Raw genomic sequence first — 26,774 nt, 5'->3', positions numbered from 1 at the left:
TTTGGAGAACGGTAACTCGGTGTTCTGTTTTGCACAGTACATAAAGAGCTTCACGACATTAGGCAGCGGGAATTTTTGAGTGCTGTAAAGCCACACTTTCACGTTTCATAATGTATACATACCGTATATGACTGAGAAGAAGTATCCGAGAAGCATCGGAAGAAAATTTATACGAGGCGCGGTAATGACCGCGATGTCAACGGACGAAAGATGTACTTGAATTATTACTTTATGACAGCTTATGCTACTCATACTTAAGCTCTTTATTATCACGAAACAGTTAATCTTTCCAGTTTATAAAGAAACCGAAGAGCTTGCTGACAACCGATAATAAGGGTTGATGTTTGTTACCTTGCAGAAAGGAAGACTTCATGTTGTTTCTTCAACGTGATCTAACATACGGGTCATGGGCCGGTCGAGAGCTGTTGCCATAACTGGATCTGTGGTATGGGCTAGTAGGGAGAGTAATGGGATACATTAGTAGCAGGTCAAAAAGAGATCCAGTAATCGATGTATTGTAAGGTGGTGGCAACTTGTTTTGTTTCTACATTTTTTGCAGGAATTATTTTTTCGGGTGGGTGTATGTGCACCAGAACAGAAAAGCCCGCCGTTTGCAGCAGTAGCACGTTTGACTTTTTGTTTTTCTTTGAATCCAAAACTTTCTTTTTTACACACAATCTTAAATGGAAACCACAACAGCAGCAGCAGTAACTCCCGGCCAACGATTAGGATACGCCGAAGATTATGTTGCAGGTGCAGGCACCTATGAACGTGATGGCCTATTATACGCTAGTGTTGTCGGTTTACGATCTGTTGATTCAAACATGGATGGCGAGGTAAAAACGATTCGTAGACTACACACACCCACCCAACACACATAAAAACACGGAACGATCGACTCCACATTTGCAAAAAGCGGGCAGACATCAATTACTTATTGAACGATTCGTTTTTTCTTTAAAGCTACCCACAATGACTGTGTCGCGTGAAAAAGAACAATCAGCAGTACCAGAAGTTGGTAGCATCGTAAGTTGATCAGATCTACTATGGAACTTTTTTTTCCTCTTCCGTTGACAGCAGCCCCTCCCTCCTCCTTGCTTTTTTTTTATTTTACTAGATTACCGGTAAAGTGGTTCGCGTTGCGCCACATAGTGCATTGATTGCTATCATGGTCGTTGGTGATACACCATGCAAAGAAGATTTTGCTGGTACTATTCGGTAAGCCAACAAGCTGGTTTGTGTGTATGTCCGCGGAGTGTGGTGGCAGTGTGAGGTACTTATACACGTTGTTCCACTGTAGAACACAAGATGTCCGTGCAGTTGAAAAAGACAAGGTGAAAATCATCAACTCGTTCCGACCAGGCGATATTGTCCGTGCCGAAGTCATTTCTCTTGGTACTGCTCGCTCGTACTACTTATCCACAGCCAAAAATGAGCTTGGTGTCATATTTGCAACGAGTGTAGCAGGTAAGTCTCTAGTAAAACGGGTTGACCGTCTAGGCGAGATTTTGCTGATCAAGTGTTTTTTCTTGCTCGGATAAGGTGCAACAATGATACCCATCTCATGGCAAGAAATGCAATGTCCCAAGACCAAGACGATCGAATATCGAAAGTGCGCAAAACCGTTTTAGAAAAACATATACACACTCTAATAATCTGCATAACACACATTACTCTCTTCTGTATACACTGTAAATAATAAAAAAGACAGAAATCATTGGGCGTAATTGCGTCGTCGCACAGTTTCATCGTCAGGGCCACCACCACCACTTTATAATACTAAGACAGACCACTGTTAGGGGTGCCACTGGGTTTTTGTTTTTCTTATTACGGGAAAAAAAAAGGTATAATCAATCAAAAGAATAAGATGCATCTTCCTATTGTTCACACGCTCGAAGTTTGGTGAGGAGATGTTTGACAACCATCTTGTTACTGGCATCGAAACCAACAATCCGTGGTAGTGTACCACTGCTGCATGATGGGGGTTTCTCGGGTGCAAGAACACTATTGCTTTTCGGAGCCCATATGCCAGCATTATTGTTGTTTTGCAGCACTAGACTCGGGAGTTCGCGTAAAAGATGCGCGTTTGCTAGGGTGACAGTGGGGTCTATCCATAATACAATACCATCATCATACTGTTTCTTGGTGATGATTGTCTCCAGTACTTTTACCAGGAGACTCCTACTACAACCAGCAGTAGTAACCGAGCCCGCAGTTTCCATAGGGACAGCATCGCTATTGTCACCCAGCTGCTGCTGTTGTGCTGTCATGTCTTCTGAAACATCGAGCAGCATTTGGCCGTCGTCGTCTGAAACATTCGTGGTGTATATAGCGATGCGTGGACGTGGCGGCTGATGACCGTTGCTTGGCAGAAGTCGATGCGTCTGCTGTATGAAAGCAATGCTGTCAAACGCCTTTGCGCTGAGAATGATGGTGATTGGTGTACTTTGTCGTTCGCTGTAATATACTATATACACAGAATACAAAGACTTAGAAAGACTACCGTTCATACTATAACCCGTGTTGCCTCTCCAAAGTACTCTGGTCGTCAAAACACGTCTTCCTCCACCTTACCAGAAGCATCTCGATATACAGCCGTGTTTGTTGTGATGAAAATAAGAAAGCATGCAGAGAATGCCATAATGACTTGTATTGCGAGGATTTGTCGTAGCAGATTTCCTGGAGAGCTGATCAAGTAGTGCACGCCAAGGGGCATTTTCGGCAGGAAAAAGAAAAGAAGAAGAAAAAGAAAAAGCAACGGGGACAAACACTTTGGTCAGTGAGTGTGCCTGAGACATCAACTTATACGCACACACTTGGCAGCAAAGAGTCAGCTCATTGACGGACTTTTAAAGTTGCTACGAATGTTACTTATAAAAAGCGGTGCCTTGGTTTTTTTTCCTGCAGCATTTTCTCTTCTTCTTTTTACTACTTTTACACATTGTATAAAGACTACTATGGCCTTTTGCGAAGACTTGCCAGACGGCTTCTTCTTCATTCGGACTCGTGACGCCGGGATGGCTGTGGATGTATATGGTGGAGACATGACGGTAATATCCTCTTCTTGTTCCCGAAAAAAATAAAAACTTTCCAAAAGGGTTGATGATACTCACCTATAAAGGGGACGGGGGAAACACTATCAACAGAACGATGCCAATATCATCATATGGACTCAGGTGCATACTCTTTTACAGACTACCAGTATATGATTTTCCGGAAGAGCATTCACCAGCTAACAGAAAAACTACCTCCATAGAAAATGACAGACAGTATCAACCAGGTAATAAGAGACATACGCCACCGGAGCAAGTAAGGGAACGATCACCATCAGCACCCCTGGATCACAGTGTATGCTAATTTTTCCGAGCACTACATGCTGCTCATACATGTGTATGCGTGCGTGGACTGTACTAGCTGTGGATGCATGAAGACGGCTTTTTGATCAACAAGAAATCCGGGCTTGGTATGTTGTTGTGGAGGCTATATACTTTCATCATGGCCGGGCTTCCTTGTGCTCTCTTTCTCTTGGCGTGATATCCTGATCAATTCGTTTTGTGTTTACATAGTTATGGACGTAAAAGGAGGTATGCTTCAAAAGGATGGTCTTCTGTTACTGTCTATTTATACAGCAACAGTCCCCTTTCTCCCCATCACTCTCTTTCACATACGCTTGTCTTGTAAGTCAGAAAAGATTCAAGTACTGATCATACTACATCCAACGTCCGTATGTCGTCTTTTATGCGATTGCCTCTCAGGGGAGTTGAAGAAGGACAAACAGCTGATCCAATACGCTCGCAAAGCCGGACTGGCTGTAAATCAACGATGGGCATACCGCGACGGATATATTTTTCCGCACGCGGCTCCGCATTTAGTTCTGGATATTCGGGTATGTAACAAAAACAATTTGGGGGTGTGTCGTGTTGTGCCGTTTTTATCAACAGGTATTGCACTGGTCTTGGAGATACAATTTTCACGAGATAATAACATTGTGGAGGGGTATATCTTGCATGAAATGGCAAGGATATTTTCCTATTGTTTAGGGTGGTAACGAGTTCAAAGAATCGAGTAATGTCTTTTTAACCACCAAGGATCCAAACAGCGCTTCCCAACAATGGTTGATTCAGTCCTTTGATAGTGAACGTTCAAAGCAAGATTTGAGCTTGTTACGGCCACCACCACGTAATGTATTTCTTTGCAGACTGGACCTGTCATTATCTTTGCATACAATTTATTAATTGCAGCAAATGATATCATCATCATTATCATCACCATTAGATGAACGACATTTTGAGTTTCCTAGACCGCAACAACTGTTTGACTATTATAGGGTTGTGTACCTTGAGCACAGGGCTATAGATGATGTAACTCCAGAAGAACTGGCAGGTGCTGTTGCTTTCAAGGTAATGGTCAGACCTACTATCATATCATTTTTTGGCAACTACTACTGCTAGATAATCCTTGATCTATCAAACCCACCATGACGCTATATATGTGTACAGGGCATCAAGACATTTATTCTTGATCAGAAGCGGAAGAACGAATCGATTACAGTTCCACATGCACGCGATACGTTAAAAATTCTTGTTACTCAAGAGGTTAGCTTGAACTGTTGGCCCGGGGGGGGGGAGAAGGTAGAGGGGTAGGGGTATAGGGGCGAACAGTGTGTGTGTGTGTTGCTGACAGTAATGCTTTTAAAAGGATGATGGAAAGGATGAGCTCAAACGGCTAAATGGCAACTTTTTTTTATTTTTTCAAATTAGCTCAAGCGGTTATTGGCTGGGAATGGGACAACAACAGCAGGCCATCATCAATTGAGTACCCCGCAACTCATGCGTATGGCTGAACAGTCAGCTGCAAGCTATTTTTCACGAGAATATGAAATGTCCTGATACGTCAAAATATATATACTCTTTTCACACCTTTTCCTCCTAGTATGTGAACAGCCACAATAAGACTTAATAGTGTCTGTCGTAGTTGGATCTTGCTATTCCACTGGCCTCAGAAAAGATGCTACAGTTCCGATGCTAGACCGAGTATACCTTTTGAGGGATATACTGTTGTTTTGGTAAACTGGTTACCCAAAGACCATCGATCTTCACTCATACTATACAGCTCTGTTCTCATGTCAGCGTACACATTTACTTTCTACTTTTTGTGATATGGTAGAGATCTTGCGCAGCGTTGTTCCTACCGACCTAGGAACGGAGCAACGAAACAGTCAAGCAGTATCAGGAGAAGTTAATATCATGTTTCCTAACGCTGGTCACACGCACATTGAATGTGCCTGATGGATGATCAAAAGAAGGACGATATGGTGTCAAAAGTGTCGATTCTTCTACAGATCACCGTGTAATTATCCGACAAGAAGGTTATTATCATAGCCATAGTAATACACCGGTGCGTGGTATATAGCATATACGAAAGGCTCAGAAGAAGAACAAACGTGTTGATTTTATAAAGTTCTGAAATGAGTAAATCAATTTCGGTGTGTTTCGTCGCAGGACACAAGGTTAGAATACGAGGTGTTCAATCGTATGCACACCATAAGATGCGATGAGTGGCTTTATCAACAATAAATAACGTAAAGAATAAGGCTTCGTGTTGTTGGCTGCTATGATATACTGCAATGGCCATTATTCACAAGGCCTCTGTGAAGCCTACAATCAAGAAGACACGCTTGATCGATAGCACTCATTTTCATCAACATTTCCGCAAGTCTTCTTGATACATAATATATATGTGTATTGAATATAGTTTACTATTTCACAAGAATGATAGAAAAGATATAAAGTGGAAGAAGTCTTTTCTTTGAGGGCTTAAGCATATGTATGGATGAAGATAGTATGAAAGTAATTGAACATAAGAGAAAGAGAGAGATGAATATGTACAACAGCTGCTTCCTCTAACCTTCTTCTTTTACAGTGAATCGCCTGCAACCTTTCGCATCTCGCGCTCCCAGTCCTCCATATCCTCGTAGTTCTGCTCTGTCTTGCTGTTACTGGTTTCTTCTTTCTTTTTACTTGGTGACGATGACGATATCTGCTCTTTGGCAACAGCTGCGGGTGACTTGGCTGTTGTTTTCTCTGGCCCCATAGAGGTAGAAGTAGACTTCTTTTGCTTATCTTCTGTTCAAAATTCCATCCACCCCCAGAAACGTCATTCCATTAGGCGCAATTTCTTTCAAATATCGCAAATAACAACATGAACAGACCTTTCTTTTCATCCTCTTCGCCATCATCGCTCGGATAATCGAAAAGCACATCATTCTTTCCTTCCTTTGCCTAAATATGAAAGGGTGGGGAGCGTAATTTAAGTTTCTTTTTGTTACGCATATCTTGTTGTTACAACACACATCAATAGATTTATCCTACCTCTTGCTGTTTTGCTTCTTCATCATTATCCGCTTCTTGTATCTGTGTTGGATCAATATCCGTCGAGCTCAACACAGCTTGTTTTTCCAGTGTGACTCGATAGAAATAGTTTCTCCAAAATATCGGTTCCTGCACCCTTGAGATATATGCCCAAATATAAGACACTTGGATAGATGAACTCACGGAAAGAAAAAAAAAAGTAGAAGAAGAGAGGTGCCCGTCCTTACTGTTGCGGCACAAGCTCGAATCGCTTCCGTGCTAATTCATCGTCATATTGCAAAACTGCTTTGGCGGTTTGACTATATGCCTTTAAATCAAATTGAAAACTTGTTTCCTCCGGTGGCGAGAATAAAAAGTTTCGTTCGTCCTACTCCATTTTATGTTATATGTATATGTTCCATGATTTTCTTCAAGACGATCATCATCATCTAGAGCTGGCAAGACGTGGTTACCTTTGATAAAGCAAGTATGCGTTGTTTCATTTCCTTTTCATATGGACCATAACCTTGCCACGGGGCAACCAATTCTAGAAAAAATCCATAATATTAATCTTTTAAATCTATAGTGCGTCTTTTTGTACAACATATGTATAGAGTATATATCACCTGCACCCCGTGTATTTGTCGTCTTTGGCACAGCACCATTGTTCTTGATAAAGTTCTCTCGTTCAGCCTCAAATGAACCTGGAAGGTTGGCGATATTCTGCGGCAGTTCTCGTGCTTTTGCTTGAAGCGTCTGTGAAAGGTCATTGAACCGTTTGAACGTGCCCGGAAATCCCTTTTCGGTTTCTTTTTGTATAGATGACGTCCATGACGAAAATGTCGAGGTAACGTTGCCAAACAGTGAGCCTGCTGAAACAGTCGGTGCTGCTGGTGATGAAGTATCTGCTGCTGGTGTTTGCTTTGGTGCTTCTGGAATTGTGTTGGTTGGAGGTTCTATTTCATTGCAAGTGTGGTAGGTTGAAAATGTGGATAATTAAGTTCATCTCGCTCCCATAACTTAATCTTCTACTGTCGGCTTTTACTTTGCATACCTTCGGTCGTCATATTGTCAAAAAGAAAGTGTAAATTGAAAAAAAGGTAATTTGGTAGTGATATCGCCCTGAGTTTCTCTGATTTCCATGGCAACACTCTTCGTTGTTTAAAATCCAGGAATTGGATTTTCTGTGCAGCCCATCCCATCATGCAAAAAGACAAGGCCGTGTGCACCGCGTTTAAAGCACCAAGCGATTACTATTGTAATAACTGCGACTTGCTTATCCTAATCATATATCATGGGCTGGCTGGGGTTCTGATGCTGGTATGAACTGATTGCCGTTTATTAGTAAAGTCGTAAGAGCTTTCCATTGCTTCGTTTATATTACTCTATATGGTAAGTCTTCATCCGTCCCTATGTAACCATGTCGTCATTTCTACACAATGCTCTTGTTTAAAAAGTCGGCTAGGATGCGCTGTGCATTGTTACAAGTATAAAACATCGATATAGTTGACGGTTCAATTGTTTATATAATAGTATTTATTACCATAAAGATTTGATAAAGAAGATATGGTTGTGGTATCGACGGACAAAAGGATTTACATTGCATTTGCATGGGATAAGGATAAAGGGGACGACACGATGAGAAGGGATGTGTTTATAAGTTATGCTGCTACAAAGTGTTATGAGTTAACGGGTTAGAGGAGGGAGGAAATGCTGCTATAGATTGTTATGAAGATGAAGACGAGCTTTGAGAAGGCGAAGGTCCAAATGTAACGAATTTAGGATCGAGCGGTAGGCCAGTAGCAGGATCAATATTCTATATAGAGTTGAATTAGCCCTCTCTCTTCTTTTGACATAGACTATACCATTCTTACTTTCAACCATTAGACCAAGCAACCAACACACAAGAAAATGGATATTATAACTTACATTTTTCTTCAACAAACGCTGTTGACGAATGAGTCGGGCTTCGTCAAACGACACCTTTTGTTTCTTCATGATCTTCAGTATCTCCTCCTTGTCTTTCAGACCCGCACGCTGGTCATTGTTTTCGACATTGTTGGCTTCCAAGTCGAATTGCGAGCTTGTCAATCCATCATCAATGTCGTCTTCGAATGAGCCAAGCGTTGTTGGCAACAGGTGGTAGCCTAGCAACCGATTCATTTGATCGGCTCCGCGATTCGCAACTTCATATATCTGTTTCCGAAGAAGGAAGCATACTGAACACATGTAAATTTATAATTGAGCATATATTTACAATTGGTTATATACAAGAAGCTAACATTACTTGAGAAAGTCAACAAGAATGCTTACCAAGTATAATTATAAGGAACACGCCGAGAAGAATGAGCATTGTGGGGGGAAGTTTGAAATTGAACAATATTAAAAAAAAGAAAAGTAACTTGCGCTTGCGCCAAGCGTTTAGCATTTAAATATGCGGGTTTCCAATTTTGCGCCTGCACACAAGCATAAGCCGAAAACTCCTTCTTATCTTTTTTTCTTCTTCTTCCCGTGTTCACACACAAAACAGAGAGAGAGTGAGAGAGAGAGAGAGAGAGAGTAAAATAACAGGGCCAGAAAACTAAAACTCGCTATACAAATGCTACACGAAGAAGACGATCCTCTCTCGGGTTCTTTTTTCGATGGTCCAAACACCTCGTCCTCATTCTTTGATGCTCCGAATGTCAACCGCTCTCCACTCACTACTACTACGTCATTCTATGCTTCGCAATACGAAGAGGATCCATGGAGTAGCATCGCCGGCTCTCCGTCTGTCTCCACACGATTTAATGAGCAGTCAATATCAGCCAGTACACCGGTGCTGACTAGCCCCATGGCCGAGCAGAATGCATTTATCACTTCTCCTACTACTATGCATCGACCAGCAACAGTGGTACCGGAAAATAGAACTACCAGCAGCAGCAGTAGTCCTGCTATCACCGTGTCTAATGTTCTATGTGAGTGTTTACTCTCCCGTTCCCTTATAGTAGCAAAGTAACATAGAAACAGAGGCAACTGACTTTACTCTTCTAAGATGGTGCTCGCTTACCGGAAATATATGATACCATGTATTCACAAATCCAGCGTTATGGCCGTATTCCATTACCTTCTTTGCACAGAATGCTTGAATCAAGTGGTGTGACAGCTATGGATATTGAAAAGGTATAGTAGCGCTATAAGCTCCCAAAAAGCGACATAGAAAAAACGCACAGGCCTTTCCTGTCCCTTCCAGCATCTTTTGTTTTGTTCGATTTAACAAAATGTCATCGCCGGGCCGGGTTCTATTTGAATCTAGATCATGCGCATCTCAGTTCCCAGCATGACCAGCGATATAGGAAGAACAGAGTTCAACGTCATATTAGCATTGGTGGCGTGTGCGCAAAACAGAATAGGTTAGTGGTTTAGCCAATTAGCAAAGCAAAAGTGATCCAAAGTTACCTATCGTGAGTTGACTTTGAAAAAAACCCCCCTTGTGTCCCACTAGATGTATCGTTGCATAGTCTTCATCGTAATCGCTCAGGTAAAAGCTTTGATTACATTTTACCAGTTTGAAACCACTTTTATGTTGATTCTTACTAGCAGAGTAAATTTTTCTTTTAGCGCTTCCTGAGCCTACCTTCAATATCAACAACAGCAGCAACAACAGCTATCACAGTAGACAATCTTCTGCAACAGCACCCACACCGAAATCCGATCCACTAAGCAACGTATTAATGAATGGAGACAATATCAGCACACCATCGTCACCACCAAAAAGTCCCAAGGTCAATGGTGCGTATCCCGGCATGGACGCTGCATCCACCACCACGACCATTCGAGATAGCAACGAAACAAAGCATCGCACAACGAAATCTTTGGACACACAAAGCTGGTTTCAAAAAGTGGAAGAAATCAAAGTAACGATTGCGCCTGAACGGGAAGGGTTCATTTTTTTTAAACACGTCAATTACATTGTCGAGAGTCAGAAACGATCATCCATCGTCTTGCGTCGGTTCAGTGATTTCTGGTGGCTCATGGAAGTGCTAGGTCGTCGATATCCGTTTCGTGCACTTCCTACACTACCACCGAAAAAAGTAGGCGGAAGTGAGTTTCAATAATTTCTTTAATTTGCAGAGGGGGATTCGATTGAGGATAAACAGGGGAAAGGGCTGGTCAAACGGAGGTGTGTAGTGGTAGTAGCGATAAAAAGAGATGGGGCGAGAAAGGGAGAGGAAACGAACAATATCAGGAAGAAAGGAAGAAGAACAAGCAACATTTAAATTTCTCAGTATCATCGCATCCACGCCGTCGTGTAGGAGATTCCGCATTTCTGGAAAAGCGTCGAAAAGGTCTGTCACGCTACATCAATGCAGTTATCCGACATCCAATGCTTCGAAATGATGATATAGTGATCAAATTCTTGACAGAGCCTTCAGTAAGTAGAAGTAGTACTAGGGGTTCAGGGGGTGGGGAAAGGAGGGAGGAGAGGTATTGACTTTATTTTACCAGGAACTCGCCGCATGGAGAAAACAACATCCACCTTCATTAGACGAAGAATATCGACGAGAACAGCATAATATTGAAGAAATCCAATCGATGATACCCCAAACTCTGGAAGAACAGCTTCGAAAAGCCCGACAACGCGTCGATGCCGGTATCGAGCATTACGTCAATCTTTGCTTTATTATGGAACGCATGATTCGACGCATGCATGGCCAAGCTACCGATTTTGTGCGGTACAGCATCACATTAAAGTAGGTACACAAAGAAGAATGCTGTGGCACAGAGAGAGAGAGAGAGAAACTCTAAATTTGAAATATTTGGGAATGGCCTTTTTGTTATTATCAAAATAATAGTGCTTTAGCAGAAACAGAGCATAGATACCATTCTGATTGTGAACAATGCCAACAAGTTGTTCAAGGTTATGAAAATGTGGCCAAACACATGCAACGTGAAAGTACGATTCTGGAAAATCAAGTAAGGAGCTTTTGGTGTAGTTTATACGCTGTTGTCTGTTGTTTATTACATATGAAAAAAAGTTAAAACTAAACATGTAAGGCACGAAAAAAGGTCAGCTCGTCCGCAGATGGCGTGTTGGAGAATCTGAAACGGTTCCGAGATCTACTGGTCTCTTTTCGGGTAAGGCAGTGCAGCTCGATACTTCTTTTCCTTCCCTTTTTTTCAAAGCATGTATGCATTATTGAAACTTTTTTTGAACAAAAAAAAAAGGAATTGGAGGAACGACGCGACAAGCTGGGTGGCAGTCAGATTGAATCTTTAAAGAAGCGGATAGCAAACAACAAGACCAAAGTGAATCAACACAAGGGTGTACCTGGGTTAGAAGCTGAAGTGGCACGATTAGAAGAGTCTTTGCGCAATGTAAGTTAGCTGGTAATTAGTAGTAATAGTCAAAAACAACTGACCAGTTCCTTGTACTTGTAATAGGATCAAGCAGAGCTTCACGATCAAGAATGTCGCCAATTGTATATTCAATTTTGCATGTGGTGCGAGCTTATCTACATGCATAAGCAGCAAGCATTTGTATCTTCGCTTTACCGAAGCTATGTGCAAGAAATGATGCAGTATTCGAAAAAACGTGCTGATAACTGGAAGGAGCTGGAAGGCCTGGTGTTCCAGATGCCGGTAGAGGCACCTCTCTTCAAATAACGGGATGATAATAATAAATGAATACAAGTCACACACTGGAAAACAAAGTTGAGATATCAAAGCTCTATTGCCTTTCGCGAACATGTATTACTTACTATATGCATGGATTTTTCCACACCTACACATCCACACACATTCTGCATTATACATATTAGCGACAGATCGCACACCACGAAAAACATATCACACAGTAGCACATCTAGTACCCCAAACGAAAAAGAGATCATTTACTCTTTACTAAAGCAGCAGAATATGCTACAGATTTTGTCGAGAAGATGAACTGATACATAGTGTGTAGTCAGCAGCCAGGACCAGAAAACTCCATAGTCATCACTGGGAGAATGTCAGCGGGAACAAAAAAACCATCGGATGGTTAAAATAAGCGCTTATCAGCATCTGAACAAACAAAATTTGTGACAAGCATCAGATAATATACACATTGTGCATGATGATGATTTAAGAATGTCTTTGCCTGGAATATAGTGGCATTAGTAAGTGGTGGACGGGCCAACAGCAGTATTACAGCATCAACTAAATGGGCGGGACAACAATAAAATAAAATGTTGCTGCATACCGCGGGAAAATTTGGAGCAAAGAGATAGCGTGATCGGCGAAATAAAAAAAGACTGAGCGGTATTATACAAACCTTATCGCTCCCTCCATCATCATCCATCGGATTAAAGTATAACAACAACAACGATGGACCTGCATAATAATCTGATCGCAAAAACACCGTACATGATGGCACTCTAACTGCACACGTAAATATACATAGTACTACTTGAGTTTTATGATAACAGCAGCTTTTCAGCTACTACATCAGACCTCTATCTTGCTTTGTCTTGTCTGGAAAAGCATATACCCAACACAGACTTCAAGAGGTTTAGTTTGCGCTTTGGACCTTTCTTTTTTATCGTTCCGGAACGCTCCCTCCACGTGTTTTGATCAGTACGCAGATCAATTGGTATATAATTTTTTTTTGAAATTCGTCTTCCGTCTCTTTACCGTCCGTCCGTCCGACCCGTCCGTTCGTCCAACCGAATCCAACCACCACCACCCTCATTAGTCTATCCCAAAATCCATCGCCCGATAGTATTCTATATGGTTCCTTTATTTAGAAATGATGGCAGCAAGAATTGGAATAATACTATAAAACAGAGAGGGGGTAGCAGGACCAAGAATTCATTTGTCCAGGGCATTCTTTTAGCCACATGGTTGCTAACTCTATGTCAATATCTGCCTACATGCACAATGTTATTTAGTACATCATACGCATATTTGACGTATAAGATCAGCAACATCATCAACAAGCCCCGAAACGAAAAAAGTTGCGTATGCGCTTGCGATAAGTCTGAGCTTCTTTTTTTTTTACAACAGAAAGCTGCCAAACATTCGGAGCATCGATTTTCAGGCTCTTCTTCTACTCCCCAACACTTTGTTCTTGGTATCATAGCAGCTGAAGTAGCTATTAACGGTACGTCAATCGCAACAATGCTATTTATATTAGCAATAATAGACAGATCTGAGACAAGGACCTCGCAATATATTATGTGATAGATAGGTAGATAGGTAGATAGACATTGCTACGGAACACAGACCGGTCTTGAAACGGCGATCGAAACTAGAAGAGAGCTCATGTTAACCAAGCAGGTGACAGAGAGATACTGTTGTGATAAGGAGAACTATTATCAGAAGGGATTTCCCAAAAGCAGGAGCAACATCTGTCTTATATTCGGGGGTATATCAGTGTCTAATAAGCATCTAGTACGTACTCACTTACTACTACCCGTGGTCTTCAACGAGTAACGTATAGTATGTAAATAATTTTGATAAGCGAAAACAAACTTATGGACGATGGCGTGAACCCTGACCAGTAATAAAGGGATGATCCTCCATTAGCGAAATGCACGGTTGTCTGGAATACAAATTTCTATTTCTGTCATCGGTGCCGTGCCGAACAAAAAGGCAGAAACGAGGACGTTCAACATGGCGTATTTTTTCCCTCTCGTTCTGCCCCATTCGCTTTTTTTGTCCCTCTTTCTTTTTCTCCTCGATATCGGTCCTGTCTTCGCCCTCTCTTTCTTTTTCTCTTTGCTCCCCTCGCACCTCTTTCTCTTGACAGATACACAAACCCTGCACCTTATCAACTGCATGTGTGTAAATGCCGCCGTTGCCGACGACGCAGTTGAAACAACACCATCTCCCGTCGTCATCATCTACTCCAATCACACTGGCGGCTACCACCGGTACAACGACAGCCACACCACCACAATCGCCGCCGTCACCTAGACCACATCACCATCACCAACCACCTTCTTTACAGCAAGCAATTGCGCCGATATCACGATGGTTACCCGATTCATCTACCTTTGTCATAAAATCATATATGCCGAGGACAAAGACAACACCCAGCATTGAGCTGGTCACTCAAAACTACTGTCTTTTGCACAAAACCTACTATGCTTATAGCTGGTGTCCAGCATGTCGAACTCATTTACTTTTCTAAACAACAACAACGCATATCATCAATTGTCACCATAACATCCTCATCATCTTCATCATTATAATCACCACCACCACCATCAAGTAATGTTATAACCCCAGCTGAACTCTGCGCAAACGACATCATTTCGTCAAGTATGTACATCAGCACAACATCCTCCTACTGCACACAAATCCTCTATGCTCCCTCTCCCTTTTTCTATCCATCACTTTGTCCCAACTAGTACCCACTTCTTTCTTTTCATATCCGGTTATTGGTACTCTACATTCTGTGTACATAAAAAAAAGACAATATGCATCTATTTCTTCTTCTTTTTCTGTCTCTTCAAGCCATATTGGCATGTAAATAAAAAGAGCCTTGCACTCTTTAACAACAACCATGACATTTTGAAAGAAATCCGTTGGTGGTTTTTACTGAGATGCAAAATGATCCAAATGTGTCAAAAAAATTTCCTTTATTGCAATACCGGATACCTTTGCAAAAATGTTCAGGGCAACAACATTACTGAGACGAACTTTTGCATCGTCAGCGTCATCATCCGTTAATGCAACAACAACAACAACAACAACAACAAAAGCGAATGGTAGCCGGATATACGTATACTTGGGTGGTGCCGTCGCTATCGTCGGCGGGTCGTATCTTGGATACAAAGCCTGGCAATGGCACTTGACCAATGACAAACGATTGAGCCCGGATCGGTATGTGGCCTTGGAACTGATTGATAAGCAGCAACTGACTTCTGACGCATACCGACTACGACTCGCCACTGAAGCACAACCCGACCACGAATTCCCAATATTGTCATGTCTATACATTAAAGACGACAACATTCAGGTCATGCGCGCCTATACGCCGATTAACGATCCTTACAAAGACGGCCACGTCGATCTTGTGGTAAAACGCTATGCGCATGGATCCATTTCCAAAATGCTTGCAAGGACGCAGTTGCATGAATCCGTATTTGTTCGTGGTCCCATGGAAGAATATCCGTATCAACCCAACTCCTTGAAGTCTGAAATCGGCATGGTAAAGATTCTTTTACTGTGTTTGTGTACTCTTAAACAAGATTTTTGACTTTCTTTTCCTTTCATTACGATAGATTGCAGGTGGCACTGGCATTACTCCCATGTATCAACTGATTAAACGCGTATTAAATAATCCGGACGACAAGACTGAACGGTTATGGCTGATTTACTGTAACAAGACTGAAAAAGACATTTTGCTAAAGAAGGAATTGGATGAACTCAAGGAGAACCACAAGGATCGACTACATATCTTATACGTGTTGGACCATCCACCTCAGGATTGGCAAGGCGGTCGTGGCTATGTCTCGCAGGATATGATTCGTAGTATGCTCACCCAAAAAGAAAACAGTTTTGTGTTTGTATGTGGGCCGGATGCCATGCTGGCTCATGTCTCTGGTCAACGTGCTCGCGATTTTTCGCAGGGTTCAGTACGAGGACTACTGGGCCAGATGGGCTTTGCATCCAATCAAGTCTGGAAACTTGAATAAAGATCTTCCTTATCATAGACTCTCCTTGGAAAACTGTTTTCTTTATTTTTACCTCGTTACATAGACGGACCGTATTAGGCTTAATAGCAAATTGCAGAGGGAACGAAGCGGGACCCTGCGTTCCGGGGTATCAATTCCGGGTTTCACTCGCATTTGAAAGTTGTTCCTTGGCGGCAACAAAAAATTAGGGTGCCTCTTTTTTTTTTTAAACCGTACCTTTGCCACTCTTTATCATTTTTCTCTTTCGTTAAGACCAAAAAGAAAGTATATAAAAAGGTAACGAAAGAAAGTCTAATTCCATGGTTGGAGAATCAACCATTTCCAAAAGAAACACTCACCATGTGGGTCTTCATACTTTTCCCTCTTCTTTTTTTTCTCTCACATTGCGGCATAATTTATAAACGACAGAAGGGAGCAGCACCTAGCACAATAACTTTTCTCTTTACACACAACAAGCAAACACACATTCCAACGGATCGACTAGCGCTTTTTTCAATCTTAACGTACGACTACGTCTGTATACGCACGACATAACATCAGCACAATGTGGAAAAGCACATTGGGTTTATTAACAACTTTGGTGGCGACTGTCGCTGCGCAGACAGGTAAGCTTGATATAGCATAAAAGAAAGGGGAGACAGTCAACCAAGAGGAATGGTTTCCTTAGTGACAAACAAAAATACACCATGGAAAAAAAAATTAGCGGATACGTACAAGATTGATAAACTTCCTGGTCTCGAGGCTACTGAAGCAGAAATTTTATCCCAATATGCTGGGTATGTTTACTGAAAACAAAGATGATGTATGATTTTGGGCTGACGGATGATGATTATGATGATGTAGGCATATTGAAATTGCTCCAGAAACTCACAGCAATTTGTTCTTTTGGATGATTGAACAAGCGAATGAAAAGAACACTGAGAAGTTGGTATGTGTTCTAATGCCTTTACAGGATGAGAAAACAAGTACTCACCTTTAAAGACACAACAACACGTAGATTATTTGGTTGAATGGTGGACCGGGTTGCTCAAGGTAATATAAGGGGAGAAAGAGATGGGGAGAATATAACCAGGCTACATGTTTACTCACAATTGATGTTTTATATTTATAGCATGGATGGTCTATTTCTGGAAAACGGACCTTATCGTATCAATCCAGACTTGACAGTGAATATATCCTCGGGTGGATGGCAAGATCATGCTACCGTTGTATACTGTACGTTTTTCTCTCTTTGTCAAAAAGCTGTTGTGAGCCACCTTGCTAAAACTATCTCTCTCTCTCTCTCTCTCTCTCTCTCTCTCTATATATATATATATATATATATATATATATATATACTCTTAGTGGACCAACCAGTCGGCACTGGATTTAGTTTTGCAGACATGAATGGTTATACAAAGGATATGAATCAGGTCTCTCTTAGTGATATGCTCAAAGTGGAAGAGGACTGGAGTAGATGGTATGCGCACCCAGTTATATCGAGAGTAGGTTTTACTAACCAGACCTTTCATTGGATATCCATGTTTATTAGATTGTCGATGGATTCATGGTCTTTCTCGAAAAATTCTTTGATATCTTCCCACATTTAAAGGAGCAGGATGTAGGTTCAAATAGAGGAACGTCTTAAGACTGGCCAATTGCGTTTTTAATAAGCCACTCTTTATATATATAGATGTACCTTGCAGGTGAAAGTTATGCTGGCACTTATATTCCCTATTTCACAACACGGATACTTCAAGACAACAAAAAAGCGGAAGATGATATCAAGTACAATATCAAGGGCGTTGCCATTGGTAACGGCTGGATTTCTCCTGAGCATCAGGTACTATAGATATACATCACACAAGAGAGAGAGGGAAAGATGATTGTTTTTTAAAGTAATGTCTGGCTAAAACAGATCGCGCTTGTATATGATCGTAGTATGACGCATATTATGATTTCGCTGTGGCAAACAATTTGCTGCATGATAATTATAAGGTAATATAGCTTCTGAAGGACAAGAATGAAGAATTCCTCTGTGAATGGACTAATAACTTGAAAAACTTTTGTCACTGTAAAAAAAAGAAACTAGCCGAAACCACTTTGGACAAATGCCACAAGGCTCTGAAAGAGGATGGTGACAATGTGGCTGTCCATTCGGATACTTGTGAACGTGTTCTGACAACCATTATCGATAGCTCTGTCTATATGTAAGTTATCTACTATGGTTGTCCATCAAAGAAAGACAGAACATATACCAAGCTGATAAATACCTTTGTGCTTTCAAAACTGTAGTGAAGATAATGCAAAGTACTGCATTAATCAATACGATATCCGACTTACCAATGAAGAATATCCTTCATGTGGTATGGCATGGCCTTATGAATTGGATGATGTTACAGACTATTTGCGGGTTCGTAATCTTACCCATATGAAAAAGAACTTACATCCGATGGTTCCCTTTCTAACATATGGAACATGTCATTTTTATAGACACCCGAACTTGTAAAAGCGGTTCATGCGGATAAACAATCGGGCGGCTGGACCGAATGCGCAAGTGCAGTGTCACGGAAATTGGATGACAAAAACAGCAAGTCTGCATATGGCGTAAGTTTGTGTCTTATTTTCCTCTGTTGTGTGTGTTCATTTGTACTTATACGGAATAATTCTGATAGTTACTCCCAGGAATATTGGAAGAAATTCCTGTATTGTTGTTTAGGTAAGGAAAGGATGAGCTCCAACTTTTTTGGGGGAAGGTGGTCCTGTCATTTTTGTTGATATAATTTGCATGATTTTAGTGGTGATCAAGATCTTATTTGTAACATTCTCGGTACCCAGTACCTGATCAGTAATATGACGTGGAATGGCGCAAAGGGATTTAAGGTTAGCCTAAACCCACCCTCTGCTACTAACCGGGTACTGGCAAGTCAGTTATAGCTAAAGATGCTCTTTTGTAGACTGCTGTAACGCAAGATTGGCTGATTGACGAAAAAAGCGTGGGCTCCTACACAGAAGCACGGAATCTGACCCTGGTTGTGATCAACGAGGGTAGCCACATGGTACCTTACGACAAGCCGATCGAAACACTGGACATGATTAATCGCTTCATGGGTGTGGGCGATAACCAAGTTAATGGCGTTGCGAGTCGTGTCGGTGATTCATCCGTTGTGAAACCTCAAGGTGACGAGACCAACCCTCCCAAAGACAACGACGACGATAGTTCTTCTTCTGCTTCCGCCGGAGAAGAAGAGGAAGATCCATGGGCCCAGTACTATAGTTGGGGCACGTCTGCTCTTATTGTGGTTCTTTTGTTTGCCGGATTGCTTGGCTACTGCTGGTACCGTAACAGAAAAAACAAGCAGCAACATGGTTACGAGCGTCGACCCTCTGCTTCGTCACGTGGTGCCCCTGCATCGTCAACGACTGTGTTTGGTGGCGGTTTTCTAGGTCTCTTTGGCAAAGGCAAGCGTAACAAGCGACCTAAACTTCGCTTGGATGATCAAGATGATACAAATGAACTGTAAGTTTTTGAGCTCTTACAAAACGTCCAGGGAATTGTTATATTCCGAGAAACTCAAAGTTTTCGTTCTCAATTGTTCATACGAAAAACAAACGGTAAATCCGCTTGTTAGGGACGAGTTGGTAATTGAGACACCCACGCTGTTCGCTGCCGAAGACTACTCCGATGACGACCATCAGCATCGATCCGGTGCTACTCCAGAAACCAATAACAACGATTTATCCACGAACAGCAATAATAACAGCAGCAGCAACAAACAAACACGGTTTGCAATTGCTGAAGACAATGACGATGATGATTTTGAAGACTTTGCCGACTGGGACGAAGAGTCCAACATTGTAGTAGACAACAAGGGTGACAAGCGACATTGATCTCGTCAATACTCGCTGTCTCGTCTGTTTCCTTAACTCTGTGCCTAAACCCTCTTTCTTATTATTACACACATACTATACTCTCTTCTCACTCACATCCTCATCCTCTCTTTCTCTCATGCACAAACACACATCAAAAAGATATAAGTTTACATTTATTATTTAATAGAGAAAAAAAGAAGAATATATACATCGGAATTGTAAAGGTCTGCTTAAGTTCTACTGTACTTTAAACGCCTTTTTAAACCGATTCAAAAATGCCAGAAAACTCGTTGCAGGTCTTTGCTGTTGTTGTTGTTGTTGTGCTGGTGTTGATTGTTGATGCTCTTCTTGACGATGCAATGATGCTGAAGAGCTGCTATTAAGACTGTCAAGAGTAAATGGTGATGGTGAACAATTAGATGGCTCTTGTTGTTGTTGCAATGATGAGTCGATCCAGGAAAGCACGCACCGTTCCTCTGGTGTTGGATTTGCTTTTTCACGCAGACGTTCCAGGGCCATTGCATCACCATGTTCAAGTTCTTTGCCAATTCGCTCCATTTCTTCAAAATGATGTTGGTTCCATCCACCCATTGTACCCGCAGCACCAGAAGCTTCTTGTTGATCGTCAAGCATACATTCTCTTGCCCAGTCAAACGGAGACACTGGTTTTATACTGGGCGTGTTGCAAGATAATTTGGGTGTTGGTGAAGAGGCTGGAAAGATGATGTTGGGTGATGGCGAGTTTTTAATTCTATTACCACTGCTGTTTGAGTAATAGTAATAGTGATGGTCGGGAGCCAATGAAGTAGCAGTAGTAGGAGTAGGACTCATGGTTTAGATTGAAAAAGAAGAAAGAAAAAAAATAAGGTGGTTGCGTTCCGGGATACTATATATATATTGGTTTTCGGCATTGCCATGAATGACGATTCCGAACAAAAGAGAGAAGAGGGGCCCAGCTTGTCAAACCAAAACAACAAACAATAAAAACCTAGTAGTAGTATCTAGCTTCTTTCCTATTACGGCATTGATGCTTCATTATATAGCGCATACGTTCAGATATGCAGTCATTATTGTGAAGATGACACGATTATAATACATCATAGTGTGCCACCGCTGCTCAACAGGTCAACAAAAATTGCAAAGTGCTGCTGGCTAAGTCGAATGAGGGAGATATCATAGTATTGATGATAAGGTAGATAGCGTATACATAACTGATACAATAATTTGATGATGGTCCAACAAGCAATCCAAAATCTTGGCGGTTTAGTTTGCTAAAAAAAACATTGATTAGGCCTAGCAACAGCAGCAGCCATGTACTCAATAACAGAGGCGGTGCAGATTTTTTTCAACGCCATGTTAGTACGCTTGCTGCTGTTGCTGCTGTTGCTGGTGGTTCTATGGGGATACTGTTTTAGGAAGAAATGCCCCCTCTCCAGTGACCTGTTTGTACCACCATGCATGTCAAATCTACTTAGCGGGCAATTTCTATTTGGCGCTGCTCGAATTTCAGCTTGGCCGATGGTTGTTTAATATATGGCGCGCTCTGTCAATGCAGTTTATCCATGGCGTCTCAATAGTTTCACTTTGGCACGATCCGCACATCACTTTGCTCCTACTATTTAAACACTGGATTATGAATCACCGTGAACGTTCCTTCTCAACTGTATAGCTAGAGGGCTACGTTTCTATAAACTCGTTGTCTTTTGGATGTGCATCATTGTCACATGCTCCATTTTATCATCAGCTCCCCTTTGCACTACTATATTTGGGAAGCAAAGTAATTTTACTCCTAAGCTGTATAAAGAGCTATGTATTCTAATGTCTGATGTTTAGTATCTCAAACTCAAAATAACGAGCCATATGACATGAGGAAGATTTTCAGTAGTTATTGTGTGTTTATTTTAGCAAGTAGTTCGGCCATTCGCATCATATGACGATTTAATCCTGGATGTCTACAGTTTTCAAGTTGATAAGCTATTGCTACAACAGGGAATATACATGATGAGTGGTTTGAATCATTGAGTGCTTGGTGGCGAAAGCGTTTCAAAATAAATTTCGCCATTCAAGCTATCCTGTTCCAGTGGCCGAGCAACTTTCACGTTCCGAGCTAGCTGGACAATTGCATCCCTCCAACCAAACACTAGATGCATTAGAGGTATCTTGATCTGAACACGGCGCTGTCTGATGTACATTTTTGACTATCGACGAGCGTGAGTGATTCAAAGTACAACACCTTACTATGGCATTGGCAGCAGAACGTTCGGATCGGGTACTGACCGTCAAGATAATAGGATACAACGTCGACTGCTCTTTGTGCGTCTCGATAAAGCTTTACTTCATCGCTTTGCACCTTTTCATCGCACCGGTCCATCTACCCAACTTTGTTCAATATCTATAGCCTATTTCTTTTTCATCCTGAGCATCGAATATAGCTGGTACATTTCTCTCTCACTGATGATGAACGGATCTGCGGTACAGACTGTACAGTGCAAAAATTTCATTGACTCATTGAGGAATATATAACAGTCAACAACTTTTAAGGGTGGATAAATCACTCATTATCGTTTTTTCCAGGATACCTCTTAGAAGAGCAGAAGTTGCAAATTTTTGTTACCACGATCAACCAAGATTTTGATTTGATTCACTTTTCGCTCCAGTGCTAAAATAGTTGGAGCAAAGTGATGCGCGGATCGTGCCAAAGTGAAACTGATAAGACGCCATGGATGAAGTGCGGTCAACGTCAAGCTGAAATGACAAAGCGCGCCATATATATTCGTGTCTGTCTATTATGCGCACTTATTTATATACGTCACAAGTAGTAAGAAGACCCGAGTTTGCTGTATCTGTTGTGTAACCCAAACATCGACAAAATAAAGATGGCTCTGGGCTGACCTATGTTTGCTTCTCTTTCAATATCTCCTACTCTCTCTTCTTCAACCCCCACCCCCACTCTTCTCTTGACTAAAACAAATGTCCAGTAGCGCTACTACCAGTACACCTGAACCCGTATTTGTTCAGCCCAAGCCTTACAAGGTCGATTTAGAACCTGGAAAGGTAGACATCGATCATCTTTTTTTTCTTTTTCTTTTCTTTATTTTACGCGACGACTGATCGTGTATCTTTTGCTGATTTTCTCCCCGCGTGTCGTTTGCCTCATTATCAATCATCATCACGATTGTAGGAGTACTATTGGTATGTACAGAGGCTCCCCTTGCCTGTCTTGGGACAGTTAAAGTAAATCGCGCTTAAGTATACTGATCAAAAAAACCAGGTGTTCGTGCGGTCAGTCGAAAAACCAACCCTTCTGCGATGGTACCGTAAGTAATTATTTCCCCACTGTCGTTTGGGAAAATGCGAGTGTGTTCCTATCCAGATAATGCAAACAATCTTGTTCTACATAGCATCGAGGCGGTCCATTCAAGCCAAAGAAGATTGTCGTCGATGAAGCAAAAACGTACTATCTCTGCGGATGCAAGTATAGCCACGACAAAGATGGTAAAAAAATAAGCGGTGTCAAAACAAGAAAAAGGGGAAAAGTGGAGGACCAAAAGAGATTAACACTGGCCTCATATGCTAAAAAAACTATTAAGGATTCTGCGATGGGACACATCGTAAAGAAGAAGGCATCAAAAAGTACAATGAGTTTTTGCTGAAGGCCAACAGCAAGCTCAAAGAGGAACATCAACAGCTCAAGGTATCAAAGGAATTATATCAGTGATTACGCCTTGTTTTTAATAATCGCAACGGGAGAGAACTGGTTCTTTCGTGACACACACGTGTGGACAATCATAACTTATCAGTCATTGTTATATTTATTACTTGTTATCTTAGGACCAAATCGAATCGTCGGATCGTAAGCAGAAAATTATCATCACGGCTCTCTCAGCAGTTGTTTTAGCAGTTATGTATACCGCAAAGTATACCACCGTTTTTAGCTCAAACCAGTAATGACGGTTATGTTGGTTTTACGGTCGTATACGTAGATAAAAATAAAGGAATCGCGCTGTTGTGTATAGGTGCAACCCCTTCTTTTGTGTTTCAGAGCATGCAGATATACGCTATAGACACCCTCAGTGGTTTCAAAATACATAAAAAGAACGATTAAGTATTATATAGCATAACTTGAAAAAGTGGAGCAAGTGATGGCTTCAGGTGAATGCGAATATCGGCACACGGGCAAAGGCATCTATGAAGTTACACGTGCTAACATCATTGGTTCTGCTAAATTCATATAGCATTATTAAATGGTAATACACTTGGTTGCAAAAGCTGCTGACTGGTATATATTTCCATGGCTGCAAATGTTGCCCCCTCACCTACTACTTATGACTGTGGTGGCTCTTAGGATCCTCTTTATAGCACAGGACCAACGAACAATACAAATGTGCACGGTAGATGACGATGTACTAAATTGAATCCAACAATATACAGTCAACAACCGCTGATAGGGTTTAAGTGATTATCTTCAGCTGATTCCCGGGCGCTTTTATACATAAGGTATGCACTTTCATTATTTACAAAGAGAAAACTTCTATTTTTTGTGACATAGCCATATTAGATATCCAAATCATCGTCCGGATCCTCGTCGTCAAAATCATCCCCAGCGTCCGGCTCGTAATAAATATGACCACTTGGTTGTTGTTGTTCCTGAACCTTCATGAACGGTAACTCGACATTATCCTTTGCCCGGCGTTGATTATCGGTGAGCGAGAGATTGAACGGCAAATTGGCCATTGGATCCACTTGCTGTTGCTGTTGAGGTTTCAAATCTTCCACATCCATGGATACTTCCGCCGTCTCGTCACCCAATAATTGCGATGCCTCGACCACGATCAAGTTGTTCTTGCTGCCAAGATAAAATCCGTTTGTTTCGTATTGGACTTTACCGCTCTTTTTACGCCACTCGATCCGAGCCAGTCCTCCCTTTTCAACCAAATTGGATGTCGTTCTCATGTATGTAAAGGATTCTTGTGCCGTGAATCCAGTCAATGCTTCTTGTGCTGCATCGTACATGGTGCGCTGAGGCAATGGTTCGAGCGATAGGATGACTGAAGCTAGACGGTTGAGTGCGTCGACGGTTGGAACCATCATGGTGTTTTTATTCCGTGGTAGTTCGGTGTCGGCATGGTGACCGACCACAAGACGAATTGCATCTGGATAAAGGCAAATGCTTTAATAGCTTTGAAAATACATTTCCCAACGAACACACACAGTGTGTTACATAAATTATATACCAGTTGTAAGTGATTCGAGCGCCTTCACAAGCTGATACGTCCGTTGTTGAGAAACCATCAAAAGAGGATGGATTGAGTCAATCAAGATCGTGCATTCATTAACAGTATCGTTGCCGCCGCTGCTGGTTGCTACTGGCATCTTTTCAATGATTGGTTTCAGGATCGATCGCTCCATATCACGGATATCATGTACACGTTCCAACACAAAAGGCGCGTTGCAGTCCCTACCCTTTTGTGCTGTTGCTGTTGGATCTTGATCAATGTCATCCCAGCCCAGTGGATCAGTGTAGGCATCAATAATGTAGGTTTTACTATTGTTTGACAGTGGTGTCGTTGTATCGCTGACTCTTGATTGTTGTTGTTGCTGTTGCAGACGCGTTGTCCATGCTTCGGGTGAAGTTTCTGTCAATACGACGATCAGTGTATGATTCTCGCGTAACGTCGACGCAGCGAATTCGGCAAGGAGTGGTAGGCCAGAAAACTGGATCGAGTCGTTAATTAATACAAATGGCGAGGATCGTTTGTTTGAAAGTAGTTGATTTAAGCAAAGCGCCATTGCGGTAGTAGTAGTGATAGTAGTAGTGTTGTGTGCAAGAAAAAATGCTCACGGAATTTAACGGTCATGCCTGGTACACTACTATAAGCGGAGTTGATCATTCGGTGCAAGTGCTATACTATAGCCGGTGCGAACTTTTCAAATTGCAGTAGCTTCTGCTCCTGGAATACCACCAACTGTTTATTATAGAGCAATATATTCATAATGGACGATGACATTACAAGCAAGGGGAACTTTTCAGCAACATCAGATATCAGCCCCGCCATTACGATTTCTGCATCAGATGACAAGAAACGTCAGAGTGGTGAGTACACCAGTAACGATCGTGTTGATGCTATGACAACCTTTACATCGGCCACAGCTACACCGTCCTCAACGCCCCAGCGATCCTCGTCATTAAAAAAGGCTACTGCAACTTCGTCGAATATTGCAAACAACCCTATTACTACCCCCACCACTACTTCCGTGTCGTTGACGGCGACGACAACAACCAAAGCTGACACAGCAACATTGTCAACTTCGCCAACACCCAAACGGTATGGTCAGCACAATCGCACTCGATCCATTCATGTACACAATACTACCAATACCACAACAACACCGAAAACGAAACGACACCAGCAGCGACGAGGCTCGCTACCACCGTTGCAAATTGGCGTAGGAGGGGCAGGCCATAACAAATTATCGAGCGTTGACTTTGGCTCGCCTATCCGATCGCCGTTTCTTGCCAACACATCGATCCCACCACTTCCCGAAAAACTGTCGATTCAGATCGCTCATCCGAAATCCGATATCCCACACGCATTGTTAAAAAACAAGAGTATTTTGGAGAATTTGACGTACATTGGATTATGGTACTTCTTTTCGACGTCATTATCGCTATACAACAAGAACTTGATGGGCAAGGACCGATTCAATTTCAATTTCCCGCTGTTGCTCAGTGCGATCCATGCTGGTTTACACGCGGTTGTCACATCACTGATGATGTCCCTGGGTGGTGATCGGTGGAACCCGGCTGTTGCTGCAGGGAAATCAAACAATAATGGTGGATCATCATCAGGGCATAGTATATCCACTACGGATTACTTATACAAGGTGGTGCCTTGCGGTGTAGCGGCCG

At 41.9% G+C, this 26,774-nt stretch overlaps 13 protein-coding genes across 13 annotated transcripts; 8 read left to right on the top strand and 5 right to left on the bottom strand.

The window, feature by feature from the left end:
- Window positions 1-548: 548 nt before the first annotated feature.
- Window positions 549-1,741, top strand: BDB00DRAFT_833362 (uncharacterized protein). The gene is made up of 5 exons (XM_053124270.1): window positions 549-836; window positions 964-1,026; window positions 1,118-1,218; window positions 1,301-1,467; window positions 1,543-1,741. The coding sequence occupies exons 1-5, from the start codon at window positions 684-686 to the stop codon at window positions 1,629-1,631; spliced, it is 573 nt and encodes a 190-aa protein (XP_052977639.1). The 5' UTR covers window positions 549-683; the 3' UTR covers window positions 1,632-1,741.
- Window positions 1,731-2,763, bottom strand: BDB00DRAFT_833357 (uncharacterized protein). The gene is made up of 2 exons (XM_053124269.1): window positions 2,575-2,763; window positions 1,731-2,467 (listed from the first exon to the last, which is right to left on the bottom strand). Exons 1-2 carry the CDS (start codon window positions 2,714-2,716, stop codon window positions 1,878-1,880), a joined length of 732 nt encoding a protein of 243 aa, XP_052977638.1. The 5' UTR covers window positions 2,717-2,763; the 3' UTR covers window positions 1,731-1,877.
- Window positions 2,764-2,957: 194 nt separating this feature from the next.
- Window positions 2,958-4,889, top strand: BDB00DRAFT_874414 (ricin B lectin domain-containing protein; the record flags this gene model as incomplete). The annotated part of the gene is made up of 10 exons (XM_053127224.1): window positions 2,958-3,050; window positions 3,147-3,176; window positions 3,257-3,280; window positions 3,415-3,463; window positions 3,567-3,584; window positions 3,756-3,886; window positions 4,041-4,179; window positions 4,276-4,400; window positions 4,500-4,595; window positions 4,761-4,889. 10 exons carry the CDS (start codon window positions 2,958-2,960, stop codon window positions 4,887-4,889), a joined length of 834 nt encoding a protein of 277 aa, XP_052977637.1.
- Window positions 4,890-5,714: 825 nt separating this feature from the next.
- Window positions 5,715-7,467, bottom strand: BDB00DRAFT_833334 (uncharacterized protein). The gene is made up of 7 exons (XM_053124268.1): window positions 7,405-7,467; window positions 6,977-7,306; window positions 6,824-6,897; window positions 6,599-6,738; window positions 6,372-6,507; window positions 6,212-6,281; window positions 5,715-6,125 (listed from the first exon to the last, which is right to left on the bottom strand). Exons 1-7 carry the CDS (start codon window positions 7,415-7,417, stop codon window positions 5,917-5,919), a joined length of 972 nt encoding a protein of 323 aa, XP_052977636.1. The 5' UTR covers window positions 7,418-7,467; the 3' UTR covers window positions 5,715-5,916.
- Window positions 7,468-8,076: 609 nt separating this feature from the next.
- On the bottom strand, window positions 8,077-8,703 carry BDB00DRAFT_874412 (uncharacterized protein; the record flags this gene model as incomplete). The annotated part of the gene is made up of 3 exons (XM_053127223.1): window positions 8,077-8,166; window positions 8,280-8,569; window positions 8,664-8,703. 3 exons carry the CDS (start codon window positions 8,701-8,703, stop codon window positions 8,077-8,079), a joined length of 420 nt encoding a protein of 139 aa, XP_052977635.1.
- A 246-nt stretch (window positions 8,704-8,949) lies between these two features.
- Window positions 8,950-11,996, top strand: BDB00DRAFT_789625 (uncharacterized protein; the record flags this gene model as incomplete). Its single annotated transcript, XM_053120886.1, has 9 exons — window positions 8,950-9,307; window positions 9,385-9,512; window positions 9,646-9,742; window positions 9,951-10,433; window positions 10,646-10,764; window positions 10,839-11,083; window positions 11,186-11,306; window positions 11,559-11,708; window positions 11,775-11,996. The coding sequence occupies 9 exons, from the start codon at window positions 8,950-8,952 to the stop codon at window positions 11,994-11,996; spliced, it is 1,923 nt and encodes a 640-aa protein (XP_052977634.1).
- Window positions 11,997-13,013: 1,017 nt separating this feature from the next.
- On the top strand, window positions 13,014-13,990 carry BDB00DRAFT_833286 (uncharacterized protein). Its single transcript, XM_053124267.1, has one exon. The coding sequence runs from the start codon at window positions 13,098-13,100 to the stop codon at window positions 13,548-13,550; it is 453 nt and encodes a 150-aa protein (XP_052977633.1). The 5' UTR covers window positions 13,014-13,097; the 3' UTR covers window positions 13,551-13,990.
- BDB00DRAFT_789624 (uncharacterized protein) lies at window positions 13,983-14,285 on the top strand (the record flags this gene model as incomplete). Its single annotated transcript, XM_053120885.1, has 1 exon — window positions 13,983-14,285. One exon carries the CDS (start codon window positions 13,983-13,985, stop codon window positions 14,283-14,285), a length of 303 nt encoding a protein of 100 aa, XP_052977632.1.
- A 697-nt stretch (window positions 14,286-14,982) lies between these two features.
- Window positions 14,983-16,012, top strand: BDB00DRAFT_767111 (uncharacterized protein; the record flags this gene model as incomplete). The annotated part of the gene is made up of 2 exons (XM_053119647.1): window positions 14,983-15,525; window positions 15,599-16,012. 2 exons carry the CDS (start codon window positions 14,983-14,985, stop codon window positions 16,010-16,012), a joined length of 957 nt encoding a protein of 318 aa, XP_052977631.1.
- Window positions 16,013-16,158: 146 nt separating this feature from the next.
- Window positions 16,159-20,163, top strand: BDB00DRAFT_833278 (serine carboxypeptidase-domain-containing protein). The gene is made up of 16 exons (XM_053124266.1): window positions 16,159-16,617; window positions 16,716-16,788; window positions 16,856-16,940; window positions 17,010-17,044; window positions 17,124-17,227; window positions 17,357-17,424; window positions 17,544-17,612; window positions 17,685-17,834; window positions 17,933-17,989; window positions 18,077-18,201; window positions 18,287-18,404; window positions 18,485-18,598; window positions 18,667-18,710; window positions 18,790-18,874; window positions 18,949-19,511; window positions 19,624-20,163. Exons 1-16 carry the CDS (start codon window positions 16,557-16,559, stop codon window positions 19,880-19,882), a joined length of 2,010 nt encoding a protein of 669 aa, XP_052977630.1. The 5' UTR covers window positions 16,159-16,556; the 3' UTR covers window positions 19,883-20,163.
- Window positions 20,102-20,695, bottom strand: BDB00DRAFT_874408 (uncharacterized protein; the record flags this gene model as incomplete). Its single annotated transcript, XM_053127222.1, has 1 exon — window positions 20,102-20,695. The coding sequence occupies one exon, from the start codon at window positions 20,693-20,695 to the stop codon at window positions 20,102-20,104; it is 594 nt and encodes a 197-aa protein (XP_052977629.1).
- A 1,971-nt stretch (window positions 20,696-22,666) lies between these two features.
- BDB00DRAFT_959717 (iron-binding zinc finger CDGSH type-domain-containing protein) lies at window positions 22,667-23,933 on the top strand. Its single transcript, XM_053129700.1, has 6 exons — window positions 22,667-22,918; window positions 23,046-23,056; window positions 23,136-23,181; window positions 23,266-23,359; window positions 23,455-23,558; window positions 23,696-23,933. Exons 1-6 carry the CDS (start codon window positions 22,835-22,837, stop codon window positions 23,810-23,812), a joined length of 456 nt encoding a protein of 151 aa, XP_052977628.1. The 5' UTR covers window positions 22,667-22,834; the 3' UTR covers window positions 23,813-23,933.
- Window positions 23,934-24,320: 387 nt separating this feature from the next.
- Window positions 24,321-25,691, bottom strand: BDB00DRAFT_833265 (Elongator complex protein 5). The gene is made up of 2 exons (XM_053124265.1): window positions 25,099-25,691; window positions 24,321-25,017 (listed from the first exon to the last, which is right to left on the bottom strand). Exons 1-2 carry the CDS (start codon window positions 25,652-25,654, stop codon window positions 24,419-24,421), a joined length of 1,155 nt encoding a protein of 384 aa, XP_052977627.1. The 5' UTR covers window positions 25,655-25,691; the 3' UTR covers window positions 24,321-24,418.
- Between the last annotated feature and the right edge of the window lie 1,083 nt (window positions 25,692-26,774).

Source organism: Zychaea mexicana, assembly GCF_025766255.1.
Source record: "Zychaea mexicana strain RSA 1403 chromosome Unknown BDB00scaffold_59, whole genome shotgun sequence".
In the NCBI taxonomy this organism is placed as follows: domain Eukaryota; kingdom Fungi; phylum Mucoromycota; class Mucoromycetes; order Mucorales; family Lichtheimiaceae; genus Zychaea; species Zychaea mexicana.
This window is presented reverse-complemented; position numbering and strand designations above follow the sequence as displayed.